Source organism: Antechinus flavipes, chromosome 1 (assembly GCF_016432865.1).
Source record: "Antechinus flavipes isolate AdamAnt ecotype Samford, QLD, Australia chromosome 1, AdamAnt_v2, whole genome shotgun sequence".
Classification (NCBI taxonomy): Eukaryota; Metazoa; Chordata; class Mammalia; order Dasyuromorphia; family Dasyuridae; genus Antechinus; species Antechinus flavipes.
The window spans coordinates 335792015-335806334 of record NC_067398.1 but is presented as its reverse complement, the minus strand read 5'-3'; the positions used below and the strand labels follow the sequence as shown (position 1 = coordinate 335806334).

Genomic DNA, 14320 nt, shown 5'->3' with positions numbered 1-14320 from the left:
CAACCCATATTCAATTCCCCAGTCATTTGTTCTTTTTTGCTGTACTACCCTTTTCTTTTTTGCTTTGGTGGTTTTTCTATCTTGGAATGGGAAGAAAATTAAATGGTGCTGAGGTGAAATTACAATCTACTATTATGATATGTTGAAAACCAATGTGCATTTTCGTTGTATGTTTTAACTCTAGAAAGATTACTTTTTATGACAGTTAACTAGTGAAAATTGAATTAAGTTGAGCTATGATTGAGGTGAGGTTTATTTGTAAAACAGATATTGTGAACACAAACTAAACTGGGAATAGCAGAAAAACTGGAATACACTTTAAAGCTTCAGTAATTGATATTTATCTTAAGAAAGAAAAAAAGTTCCATAATTAGTAATATGATAGAAGATGTAAATAAACAAGAACAAAACTCTTGGCATTGCTTCTATATGACTACTCCTTGAGTACACATTTCTGAAACACAATAGGAATGTGACCAGAGTTTTTCAGACTTGTTTACAATTCTTTTTTTCTTCTCTAGGCAGAAAAAGTACATGAACTAAATGAAGAAATTGGCAAACTGCTTGCTAAAGCTGAACAGCTGGGAGCAGAAGGAAATGTGGATGAATCCCAGAAGATCCTTATGGAAGTGGAGAAAGTTCGAGCAAAGAAAAAAGAAGCTGAGGTTTGTTAGGAAGTTATAAAACTCTCATAAAGTTTTCAGGGCAGATGATATATCTTTTTGTGTGTGAGAAAATGGAAACTCTCAAAGAATTTATGCATTACTCAAGGAAATGTGACTAGTAAAAAGCTCAATCTGAGATTAAAACAGAAGTCAGCTGATTACTAATTTGTACTATTATACATCCTACCATTGATTCAAAATACTTATTTGAATAAATAATAGCGATACTTTTTAAGTAGTTTGACATGGTAGGCAAAAACCAAAATTACTAGCATTCTAGTCTTATGTTGTTAGATATAGTGTCTAGCATGTCCAGCATGAGAATAGCTAGTGTTCTCCCTTTCTTAAATCGTATCTAGAATATTGTGTATAGTTCAGGAATGAAGCTTTATTTCAGAAAGGCCATGCTGGGCTGTAATGGGTTCTGTGTATTTGAAAGGTGTGAGAAAGATGACTATGTTATAAGGGGTTGCAAGGAAGGAACCTGGAGCTCATTAGCCTACAGTAAAAAGAGGTTTGGTGGATGGGCTGGGAAATATGTTTTCAGATTTTTTTTTCATCAAAAGAAGAATTCAGTTTATTCATTTTAGCCATAGAAGGAAGCAATAGGCCCATTTAATAGAGATTATATGGAAACAAACTTCAGTGTATTATAAGGCATTCTTGATGTGGCAATTTGACAATTGAGTTATTGTTGGAAGGTAATGTTTCTTCAAACGAATTGTGTGAGTGCTTGTTGGAATTATGTCACAAATATTCCTCCTTAGACAATCTCTGTTTAAATTATGTGAGTACACATTTTAGGTATGGGAACTGCTTACATAAGAAGGTTCATGCTTTTCTGGAAAAGAATAATCTCAGAAATCTCTGGAAGCACATTCTCAGATTTCTTTCCCCAGCCATCCCAGAGGTTGAGCTGTAGTCTTCTAATTGAGCTGCTAAGAACCAAGTCTTTCATAGTAGATCATTGCACAATCTTGTTACTGTGTATACTGTATTCCTTGTTCTTCTTGTTTCACTTGGCTTCAGCTCCTGTAAATCTTTCCAGGCCTTTCTAAAGTCAGCTTATTTATAGAATAATAGTATTCCATTACTTTCACATACCATAACTTATTCAGTCACTCCCCGCTTGGTGGGCATTTACTCACATTCATTGTCTTTGATTTTTTCTTTGTCATTTAGAACTCTTTTGAAAAAATTAAGTTACTATAGAATTTTATGTTTATAAAGCCTTTTACTGTCATCTTGTTTGAGCTTCACAACTCTGTAAAACTGAGGAATATCCCTATTTTATAGATGAGTCAACTGCTGAAACCCACTCCTTTTTATATTTAGTGCTTTTCATAGTACCTCAGTGTTTTTTGTCATTTAGTGATAGTCACTAAAGTTCACAGAAAGTTTTAGGCAGTTATAATTGGCTTAGTCTAATGGATGGTAAACTAAGAGCAGTGATATGATTTGCCCAATGTCACACAGTGAATGATAGATCCAAGTCTTGAAATCTTGGTCATGTTCCTGGCCACTTTTGAACATCCATACTGTGGAAGTTGAAAGCTTTGTAATATTGATTTGTAGTAATTGATTTACTTGGAATCCAGTTTAGCCAATCTTTGTGTGTACATGTGTGCATACAAACACACATCAATGCCATCTCTATGTCATGCTGAAGCAAATGCTTCCAGTCTTTCTCAGGTGTGGGTAATTTTGTTAGTCTTTGCTAATCTTTTTCAAATGCTGGGAAAACCAACTACTGGAATTTCTGGCAATATTTTCATTCTGAGTTTTTTTCCTGGCAGAAATTCTGACTTGATGAGGAAAGTGATTGGCAAAAAGTTGTGGTTCATGTAAGTAGTGGCTATGTACTAATACTTTTTGCTGACTAGTTTAGAATACATAGCAATCTGGTAAATAATCAGGTATTATTCATCAGGAGATACATAGAGATAGATGTAATTTCATATTTCTGCTCTTGAAAAACTGTGGTAGGAAAACTTAAGTAAATAAGAATTCTTTAGATTTTATTAAAAAACAAAGTACTATAGGCCTCCAGGGAAGGGAGAGATCACAATCATATCCATTTGGGTAGCATCAAATTGATTGAATAGTGATAGTCTAATGCTATGATCCCGTGATTATGATTCAAGTGAGAAAGAATTACTGTGAAAAGTATGATCTTGGCAGTGGGAACAGAAATGGAGATGAGGAAAAATGCAAGATTAGATCTTGGATAATTATTGACTTAGCCTTTTCCATTAACCTTTGTGTGAAAAGATAGTGAAGGTTGAGCTTAGATGACTGGAAGGATCATATGGTACAGTGAACAGAAATCAATGGCTCTGTAAGAGTTTGGGAGAAAAGATGTTGAGTTCATTTATGAACATATTGACTTTGGAATGTTGGGAAACATTTTTTATTATTGTAGTATACATTGCTTTTATACACATTCATTGCTTTATAAATCACATTAGGAGAGAAAAGTCAGAGCAAAAGGGAAAAAACCATAGGAGAGATAAAAAAATAGAAGTGAACACAGCATATGTTGATTAACAATCAGTCTATTAGATCTTTTTCTGCGTGCTGATAGCATTTTCTGTCCAAAATCTATTGCGATTGCTTTAAATCATTGAACCATTGACAAGAACCAAGCCTTCCATAGTTAATCAGTTGCACATTCTTGCTGTGATTGTGTACAATGTATTCCTGGTTCTACTTGTTTGTTCAGCATCAATTCATATAAATCTTTCCAGGCCTTTCTAAAATCAGTTTGTTCATCATTTTTGTTCAGTCATTCCCCAATTGATAGGCATCTACTCTTTTTATAGCTTGCTACCACAAAAAGAGCTGTTTCCCTCCTTATGATTTCCTTGGGTTACAGATTCAGTAATGGCACTGCTGGGTCAAAGGGTGTGCACAGTATTATAATCCCTTGGGCATAATTCCAAATTGTTCTCCAGAATCTTTGGATCATTTCACAACTCCACCAACAAAGCATTATTATCCCAGTTGTCCCACATCCCCTCCAATGAAATGTTGGTGAAACACTAGCATGAAAATATCCAACAGAAAATTGAGAATGTGAAATTAAATCTCTGGAAGAAGAGGTTTTTCTTAGGCATCTTAATGTGGTACTTTAATATTTTTCCAATTATATGTAAAAATAGTTCTCAACATTCATTTTTGTAAAATTTTCAGTTCCAACTTTTTTCTCTTTCCCTCCCTTCCTCCCTCCCTCCCTCCCTCTCTTACATTCCCCTCCCCAAGACAGCAAGTACATGTACTTGTTAAACCATGTTAAATACATTAACATTGATCATATTAACATATTCACAACAAAAGGGGAAAATCATAAAAAAGGGGGGGAAAAAGTAAAAAGAGTATGCTTTGATCTGCATATTCAGACTCCCTAGTTGTTTCTTTGAATGTGAATGGCATTTTTCATCACATTTTCATCTATTGGAATTGTTTTGCATCCCTGTATTGCTGAGAACAATTAGATCTGTCATAGTCGATCATCACATAATCTTGTTATTTTGTATGCAGTATTCTGGTTCTGCTCATTTTTACTGAGCATCAGTTCATATAGGTTTTTCTGAAATCAGCCTGCTCATCAATTCTTGTAGAATAATAGTATTCCACAACTTGTTTAGCCACTCCCAATGATGGGCATCCCCCCAATTTCCAAATCCTTGCCACTATTAAAAAAGCTATTACAAATATTTTTGTATATGTGGATCCTGTACCCTTTTTTATGATCTTTTTTTAGCCCTTTGGCAGGGTTCCAGATTGCTCTCCTGAATGATTGGATCAATTCACAACTCAACCAACAATGCATCAGTGTCCCAGTTTTCCCCAATCCCCTCTTACATTTATCATTTCTTTTTCTGATATCTTAGGCAGTCTGATAGGTATGAAGTGGTTCTCCTCCTCCCTCCCCCAGTTGTTTTGGTTTGCATTTTTCTTATCAGTGCATTATTAGAGCATTTTCCCATGTGACTATATTTCTTCATTTGAAAACTTCATGTTTATATTCTTTGATTATTAATTGGAGAATGACATATAAATTTGATTCACTTTTCTATATATCAGTGTGGTATTTTAAGATTTGGGAGTGAATGAAATGCTGAAGAAGAGGGCCCAGGAGAAACTTTCAGGGAAAATGTAGATTTATTAAATAGAAGCATCAGAAATTGTAGGACAGAGTTAAAAGAATTATTTGCTTGTTACAAGAGTTATTTTCTTATATATATAGGTGAACAAGGTATGCAATAATACTTAGCTATCAACTTATCGTCAATGGAGGGGAGAGATAGCATGTATACATGTAACTATATAAAATAAATACAAAGTAATTTTTGTTGTTGTTTGTAGAAGACACTTGGAGCTAAAGAGGATGGAGCAAGACTTTAGTTGAAGGTCTGACTATGAAATAAATTGAAATTCTTAAGAAATGGAGGAGAGGAGGGGGCATGCATTTTAGGCCTGAGGGAACAGTCTCTATAAAAGCATAGAGATAGGAAATGGTGGAGTATTATGTGTGAGCCAATAGGAAGACTAAGTTGATTGCCTAGGAAGGGATGAGCCAGTTCAGGTTGGAAAGAGAGCGCATTGCTGATTCATAGTCTGTGACTAGTTGCTGTACTTTTAGCCAGGGGAAGTGATGGGAAGACCACCAGATTTGGCACTTAAGAAATTGCTGGTAGCAGAGTATGGGTAGCAGTGGAAGATGATGGCAAAGTCCTCTGGCAGTTAGGAGTATCTTTTGAGCTTATATGGTTGTAGTAGAAGTTAGATGATAGCAATGATGAGTGAGTTGATATGTAAGTAGAAAACAAACTACTCCTCAATTTTGTCAAAATGAAAGGAAAGGGATGATAACTTTCAGGGAATAGAAAGGTTATTTTTAGTATCGATTTAAGCTGAGTATATTTGTTGGTAGAAGGGAAAGAGCAAAGAAGAGAGAGAACCAAGATCCCAGAGGGACTGCAGGTAAAAGAATTATCTTTTAGAAAAGGAGAGAAGTTTAAAAAAGCATATAAGAAAAATTATAGCAATACAACTCCAGACTGCTGAGAAAATTCAGAAACCAGCAGATACCTGACCTAGTCTGAGTTCAGGGCAAATTTTTCCTCTTCACTATTTATGGAATACTTTGTAAAATGTACAAATGATATATAAAAATAGTATTATCATTGTGTGATAGTTTTTAGTAGAGCTGTCATCTATCCTTCATGTTTGAAGGCATTAGCTCTGTGGAAGGCTCCATCATTCAGTGATACTTTTCTCCTTTATACTTAAGATCTTCCCTGCTACTTTCATTGAAACTTTCTTCCTTAGGTACTCGGTGTTGATATTTGAAATCTGAGTAAACTGGTTGGCTTTTCTACTAAGATGATCATCTTCCAGAGGAGACAGGACATGAGAACTGTGCTAGGCTGGTCAAAGAGAAGCTAACTGAGCATTGGGGCCTTATCATTAAAAAGTTTGTGTTGGACTAGGAAGGAACATCCTCTGAGTGAGGAAGAGTGGACAGTATTTACAGAGGGTAGAAAAGTTTTGGGGTAGCTGCCTTAACTCCCGGGAGTTATTAAAGGGATTGCTCAGTAGCTGGCTCAGGTGAAATTAGATCACACACCCTGTTGTCATAGCTTTCTTTTGTATCAACTTGCCCCAACATAAACTATAAGAGTACAGTTGTGTAGAGCTAGACATATGAAAAGTGAAATGAAGAGATCATATTATAGAAATTATTGTAAAAAGATATTAGACTAGATAGAGGGAAAGCAAGTGAGATCAGAATGGGAGTCATGACCAGGAAAATAATAGTAGGAATGGATGGATATCATGGGACTAAAGGTTAAGAAACTGATAAAGGACAATTTCAGAAGAATGAGAGTGGTTAATGAAATGCAAGAGAGATGGGAATTCAAGAGTTTGAAATCTTGAGCCAATTTTTCCCCTTTTTCGCTACTTAGGAAGAATATCGAAATTCCATGCCAGCATCTAGTTTCCAGCAGCAGAAACTTCGAGTTTGTGAGGTGTGTTCTGCATATCTGGGTCTTCATGATAATGATCGTCGTCTTGCAGATCACTTCGGGGGCAAATTACACTTGGGATTTATTCAGATTCGTGAGAAACTGGATCAATTGAGGGTAAGTTCATTATATTATCTGTTTAATATCTAGTCTTTTCTTTCCTTTCAATTTCTGTGGAGTATGTTTGGTTTCATTACATCCAAATCAAAAAAATGAAACCTTGTCTTACAGATCTCTGTAACTGGATGCTTAATATTTTATCCTGAAACAATCGGCTTTTAACATTCCAGTTTTTAAAATTAAATCTTTTCGTGTTTGAATTTTTAAACTTTGAAAGTTTCTTTAAAAAACAGGTAATTTTTAATAGGCATTTATGTAGTGTTTTACATTTTAACAAAGTATTTCACATATGCTTGATCTTTGAAGAGCAACCTTCCAAGGTCAGTAGTTCCTGTATTAACTCAATTTTGTAAGGACCAAACTGAGAGTCAGGTCACACAAGTAGTAAGTAGAACTAGGACCTTAACTAATGAAAGTCTTTCTGATTGCAAGATCAGTGTTATTTTTTCCCCCATATGACACACTATCCTTATTCTATTTTTTAAATTTCTGTTTTAAAAAATTCTAATATAATTTTGTAACTACGGAGTATAGGTTCTGTTCACTTTTGGTTTTATGGAAGCTTCTCTCTAAATCTGTTAATTCTGGTATATCACAGCACTCTAGATCTTCCTCTTGTTTTTGATTTCTAAGATGCAGACCTTTTTTGGTCAGAGAATGTCTATGAAGAGGTTTTTTTTACCTTACCTGTTGTCATATTAATATATTGAGACCACAGTCTTTTTGTCCCACTTCAACAAATCACCCAGGGCTGGACTGTGTGTCAGTCTGCTTAGAAAGTAGGACAAGAAGAGAATATTAAAGGATATACTCTTTTTAGTTTTATTTTCTCTGAATAAAATTCCCTGCTTTCTTTTATGCTGGCTGGCAGGTTTATATACTCAATAGATCATTGTTCTATCTCAGAATAGTTCACAACCACACTGTAAATGGATTGTTCTTTTTGGTTAAAACTGACAGTTTTACAGATGTGCTTACCCTGGGTGCTTGTATTTAGCATGCTTCCTCTTGAACACAGGTCATTGGTAAGATTTTGCAGGCAACTCAACAGCAGAGATTTCAGCAGCACAGCTATAAAGAGAAAAGTATAGAGTCTGCTAAGAAGTTGAGTTGACTCACTTTGAAACAATGTGAGTCAGTTAGCATTAAGTGCCTACTATATGCCAGGTACCTTGCTAAGCACTGAAATATTAAGTAGATAATTGGGAAATTTTTGTGATGAAATCTAGAAGTATTGACTTGTTGGATTGATTGTGTCGTCATAAATTTGTGAAATATACCAAGAGAAATTGACTTCTCTATGACAGTTTCTTAATCTTTTATTTAGCAGAATAAAGACCCTTAAGAAATCCCTTAAATTCTTGTAAAGCCATTCTCTTGGGGGTTTTTATCTTTAAAATTTTATAGTATTTAAATCTTAAAAGTGTTTCTGCTCTTAGAAAACAGTGGCAGAAAAACAGGAGAAAAGAAATCAAGATCGTTTAAGGAGGAGAGAAGAGCGAGAGCGAGAAGAAAGGCTGGGCAGAAGGTGAGTTTCAGCAGTCACACCATGAGGGAAATCAAGTGGCACATAGACTAGTTGTGAAAAATTTGTGGTTTTAACAGCTTTCTTTCTTTCTTTCTTTTTTGCTGAGGCAATTGGGGTTAAGTGACTTGCCCAGGGTCACACAGCTAGGAATTTTGAGTGTCTGAGGCCAGATTTGAACTCAGGTCCTCCTGACTTCAGGGCTGGTGCTCTATCCACTGCACCACCTAGCTGCCCCAGTTTTAACAGCTTTCCAGAAAACAGGAGTAAGATTCTACATATTTAATATAACCAAAATTTAGTAAGTTCCTGCTAGGAGCTAGGGATGAAAACACTCTAAAGCTTATAATCAAATGTGCAGGACATAATTTATCCACATGGACAAATAGATGTTACAATGACTCAGAGTAAAGATAAAAGCAGTGGAAAGATTTTTTTCTGGTGAACAGATGACATGGGATCTAAGATTCAGAATTGAAAAGGACCATAAAGGTTGAATTCAGTCCCCTTCATCTTATTGATGAGAACAGGCCAGAGAAAGTAACTTGAGAAAGTAACTTTTCCCCCGCTCACAGAGCAAATAGATATAGGTGATAGATGGGATTTGATCATTAGGTTTTGATCTCAGATTTTGCACCCTTGGTACTAGAGTACAACAGTGGTAACAGCTGTCTTTCAGATCAGGAAGGATTTTTTGGAGGAGCTAGATCTGGAAAAAAAAAGTGAAGACTTTTAGCAGATAGAAATGGGGAAGGAAAATGATCCAATCTTACGGAATTTCTTGTGAATTTAATGAGGCAGGACAGGACATGTTAAGGGAACAGTTAACCTAGAACATTAAATACTTAAAAGGGAAAGAGTTAAAGTTAATCTTTCTTTTTAAGTCATTAATCCAATAAATCAACAAAAAAGTTTTAGGCTTCTTTTGTTTTTTTTTTTTTTTTAATCCCTTATCTCACCTCTGCATGTTTTATCCCCAGAGAAAGAGGAGATAAAAATAGAAAATATTTTTAAAGTGAGCATGCAATTAGTGTGGTATTGTTAAAGGTACACTTAGTAGAGTTGGATTTTAGGGATTCATTACTTTTTAATATTTCTCCTCTCTCCCCCATTATATGTAAAAATAATTTTTAAAAAATAAGTTAAAAAAATTTTTTTTTAAAACTTAAAAAAAAAGTTCTAAATTCCCTCCCTTATTTATAAATAAGAAGCAAGTTGTTGATAGAATTTATACGTATGCAGTTATGCAAAACATTTCCAAGGTAGCCATGTTAATAACTATTTTCAAACATAATTGTTACCTTAATATAATTTTCTTTGTGGAGCTAGTTAGTATATAATTCTTTTATAAACTGTAGCATATATTGTAACATGTATGTCAAAAGTCCTGGCTACTGTATTTCTAGGTATGTAACTGGATAAGTCAAGCTCTTTAATAAAGACTCAGACTCAGTTTCATTCTCTGTAAACTGGGAGTAACGTCACCTGCTTCAAATGGTAATTGTGGGGAAAGCACTTCATATGTCTAGAGGCTCCATATAAATATGATTTGTTCATTTATTTAGTTCAATATGATGGTTGTGGAAAATGAAATGTTTGCATCTTTTTCTAGGTCTGGATCAAGAACTAGAGATCGAAGAAGGTAGGTGTATTGTATAAATATAGTGAGATTTTTTTCTTATTGTGAATTGGAGATAGTGGTAACTTAATAGGGGAACCAGGAAGAACAGGAGCAGAGACCAAGGTAATAAGTGAGAGGACATGCTTTTTACTTCAAGAATTCTACTTTCTACTGTACATAATAAGAGTGAAAACTCCACACACATAGGTTTTATCCTTAGTTTTTTTAATTTAAAATTTTATCCAGTCTCAGTCTTCAGGAATGTTTTATGGGATGTATAGAATATTACAAATGAAATATTAAATAGTTATGAAAAAAGGAACATCAGATATAAATAAAAAAGGACAGAAGACAGGATGAATTAGCCAATAACCCAAGGGTATTTATCAGTGACAGAATCCCAAATATAAAGGAGATTTGAAAAATCAAAGATTCTGAGCACCAATTACTTCTGTAATATCTTCGTTGTTCAATTCTGTCCTATTTTTATGATTCTTTGTGGGGTGTTCTTGGCAAAGATGCTGGAGTGGTTTACCATTCCCTTCTCCAGCTCCTTTTTCAGATGAGGAAAATGAGGCAAACAGTTAAATGACATACTCAGGGTCACACAGCTAGTAAGTGTCTGAGGCCAGATTTGAATTCGGGTCTTTTGACCCCAGACCCCTCTATTCTATGTGCCTATTTATTTTTCAAGCTCTGCAGTAGGTGGAAAACCATTATTTTCATAGGAAACTATTTCCTGTAGCTGTGTAGGAATGCTTTTTGATATCTTATTTCTTGCCTTCTCATTGAATGGGGTTGGAGAGAGAGAGAATTTTGGAACTGGAAAAAGAAATTTTAAATGAAAGCTTTTTGATATTTGTCTTAGCTTTGATTGTCCCATTAGATACTATTTGTCAACAAGGCCCTTATATAAGAGCTATAAGGTTGCTAAAAAGCTCTGGAACTAGTAATGTGCTTAAGACAGTTCATTTTTATATAGAACAATTAAGGTACAGTGAGGGAAAATACTAAATTAAGAGATTGAGAAGAGTTCAAACCTAGCTGTGCCATTTATCAGCTGTGTGCCTTTAGGTAAGTCACTTCATCATTTAGTTTCTGTTTGTTCATTTTCCATGAGGGGGAAATATCTACTTTTCTTTGGGTTATGAAGTTCAAATGAAATTTATATAAAACACATGCTCTGTAAATGTTTCTTATGGTATTCATTCTTTTAAGAATTTTTAGCTTTTGGGTTTTTGCCACCACTAGGTCACGATCTCGGGACAGGCGGCGAAGGCGGTCAAGGTCAGGCTCTCGTGAGAGACGAAAGTCCCGGTCACGATCTCGGGACAGACATAGGCGACACCGCAGCCGCTCACGTAGCCATAGCAGGGGTCATCGCCGAGGTTCCAGAGACAGAAGTTCGAAACACAAGTAACTACTCTGACTCCTTCACGTAGCAGCAACCAGGAGTGAGCTCCTTCTCTTTGTGTTACCAGGGTCTTTGGGTCCTAAAAGTTTTTAGCCAAGCCGTGGGTTGGTGTGAGGTTACTGGAAATACTCAGTATGCAAAATTCTTTCCCATTTAACATGGGAATGGCAATTCACAGGAGAGGATAGAAGTTGGAACTCAGAATGGGGTTTGAAAAATGAGAGCATAGGCAGTGTTCATGGAACAGTTCATTATGTGATTGCTGGGAGTTATCTCTCTTGTGAGTGTTGCCTGACTTTGAACAGATCTTTACCCTGGCAATAAGTAGAATGTGAGTGTGTGTCATAGGCTTAGACTTTTGAATAGAGGCCAGTATGGTCAAACATGAATTCTCAGTTGAACATTAATATTCTGACATCAAATTAATGGGAAAATTATGCCTGACTTGTCATAACAAAGGACTTAATCTCTATGATTTACTATGTCCCACTATCTGTGATTTACTAATAGGTAGGGAGGGAAATTATCTTCCCATCAAAAATTTTCCGTGTATACTGATTGATTTGTATTTCTATTTCCTAGATCTAGAGATCAATCTTCAAGAGAGAAGTCCCAGGATAAAGAGAGGAAGGAAAAGAGCTTTGCTGAAAAAAGGCATGAGGGTACAAATGGCAACGCTGGTTCAAATAGATCAGAAGAAAGAGAAGCTGGCGAGATCTGAACTCACACTCTGTGTTGCACTGTAAATAGTCTGATAAAAACATTCTACACACAGCCTAAATTTTCCATTTATATTTGCCGAATACAGCTCATCTTTTGTAGTTTTAAATTTTTATTGTTTTGAAGATAGCTGTGAGTTTATAGAGATACAGAGTTACATACTGTTTACTGGAATTTTGTTTAGTAAGAATTTTTAAAAACCTGATCTGATGGATTGTCTTCAGTATAGGCCAGTGACACCCATGTAACTTGTTGGTTGCCTCACCCTAATTAATGCAGCAGTTAGCCCCATGGTCAGAAATGTAATCATTTTCTTCTCTCCCCCTTCCCTCCCCACTTCCCTTTCTCTCCTCCCCTTTTGTCCCCCAATTTATAACATTTAGAAAACATTCACCTTGACCTTTCAGAGGCTTGAATTATATAAGATTAGCTACCTTACTAACTTATTAGTTACATTACTACCACTGGTGCTGAATTTGCTATTTCTGTTAGGTTTATACACAGAAGAATCAAGAATTTAAACTATTTGGTCTCTTCATTTTGAATTTCTATTATTTGATGCTTCAAATCCAGAATATTATTATCTGTGCCCCTTATTGTACACCTTTGCTTCAGAAAGATAATCGGAGCACCTTGAGTACTTTACAGGTGGGGTGCCCTAAATTACTTTAAATTATTTCATCTTAAAAACTAGAATTAGATTGACTTTAATTTGGTTCTTTTCTTCATTCTCTATTCTTTGGATCCTTCTTGGTTAAAACCTGAATTCAACCTAGAAAAGTTCTACATATGCTGAATTGATTTTTGTATAGTACAGGTTGACACCTTTTTAAAAAAATCCTACAACTGGAGCACAGATTTTGTGGGATTGTGTCATTACCTGAACTCTACAATGTAGTCTCTTTGTTTACCATTTGTATTTGAGACTGACAAATCAATATGTAATCAAATCATATATTCAGAAATTCTCATCAGTAGGGGCACTCTAAAAAAAAAAAGTTGGTGCTGTGAACACCTTGACTTATAGAGTTAGCATAATTTTTTTTTTCTTTTTCTCTTTAAAATACTGGGTGATTCCACATAAGTAACCTCTTCATCTGAATTGATTTCTTCCATTTCTTGAGGCGGCCAAGAGATTGCAGTCTCTTAAATTTTATCCCACAGGTTAATTTGTTTTAATCCCATACAGCAAGTATTTTATATTAGAACCAAATGAATATTTTCAAATTGGTGAACATGTTATTTGTAGATACTGAAGAAATCTCTTTTTTTTTTTTTTTTTTTTTTGAGTTTTAAGTGTTGAGAATTTTGAGGAGCTGAGCTTCTAATAAATTTTTTTTTTCCCTTTTAACATAGGCTTTCCCACCTTAAGTTTCTGTGGAGATACAGAAGCTGTTCTTGGTCTGTTTGGTCTTATTGATGCATGTTTAGCTATTGCGGGAATCTAATTCTGTTTTTTCCAACAACTATTACATTTTAATTATGGGTTATTTGTAGTCTTTACTATGTTCAGGGTTCTCCTTTTCCATGTACTCCCAATACTTCCTCCATGGACCTTTCCCTCCTACTCCCAATCCCCAAGGAGAGGACAGGCCTATGGCCATGGTGAGTTTCTCTTTCTTGAACAAAATGGACCTAATGTCCCAAAGCATCTGATAATTGATTCCACATTAAAAAGGCAGTGGTAGAATGGAACCCACATTACATCGATTTGTTGTCTGTGCAACATTTTGCAAATATCATGACAACTGGGAGTTGTTTCTTTTGTGGCACCTTTGCTTATGAGGAGTTTTGGTCTAAGTATACAAATGTAAGTAAAATATGCTGTTCTCTTGCCAGTCTTAACTCACATTAAAGATTTATGTTTATGTCGCTTGGTGTAGAACTTGGGTAATTTCTTGTTTAGCTTTTTATTTTAACCAGGAGACCTTTGTTTTTATTTTTGCAAATGTATAGCTGAATCTTGTTAAGCCTTGCATTCCAAGGGAACTGTAATTTAGGTGACATTTACTGCATACTCAGAAGAGCACACCATCGTCAACTACCAATAAGATTGCTTCTTTAGGTCTTCTTTTCTCAGTGCTCAGTGATTCAGTGGGGAATTATGTGGTTTAGAAAGTTATAATAGAACAAGAAAGATAGCAGATTAGTTAAATCCTCATATATTATATTCAAAGGTTGGTCCTTTTCCACTTTTTCCACACTTTCCTAATAGCAAGACTA

At 35.2% G+C, this 14320-nt stretch overlaps 1 protein-coding gene across 3 annotated transcripts in view; it reads left to right on the top strand.

The window, feature by feature from the left end:
* LUC7L (LUC7 like) overlaps positions 1-13969 on the top strand; it is a 61246-nt gene extending 47277 nt beyond the window's left edge. For 2 of the 3 annotated variants that reach the window (XM_051968629.1, XM_051968644.1), the window contains exons 6-11: positions 522-665; positions 6638-6814; positions 8257-8345; positions 9955-9984; positions 11215-11379; positions 11960-13969. In XM_051968629.1, coding sequence (XP_051824589.1) covers positions 522-665; positions 6638-6814; positions 8257-8345; positions 9955-9984; positions 11215-11379; positions 11960-12098 — 744 coding nt within the window. In that variant the 3' untranslated portion in view covers positions 12099-13969. Of the gene's footprint in view, positions 1-521; positions 666-6637; positions 6815-8256; positions 8346-9954; positions 9985-11214; positions 11418-11959 lie in introns of all 3 variants that reach the window. The other variant, XM_051968638.1, reaches the window with a different exon arrangement.
* The last annotated feature ends 351 nt before the right edge of the window (positions 13970-14320 follow it).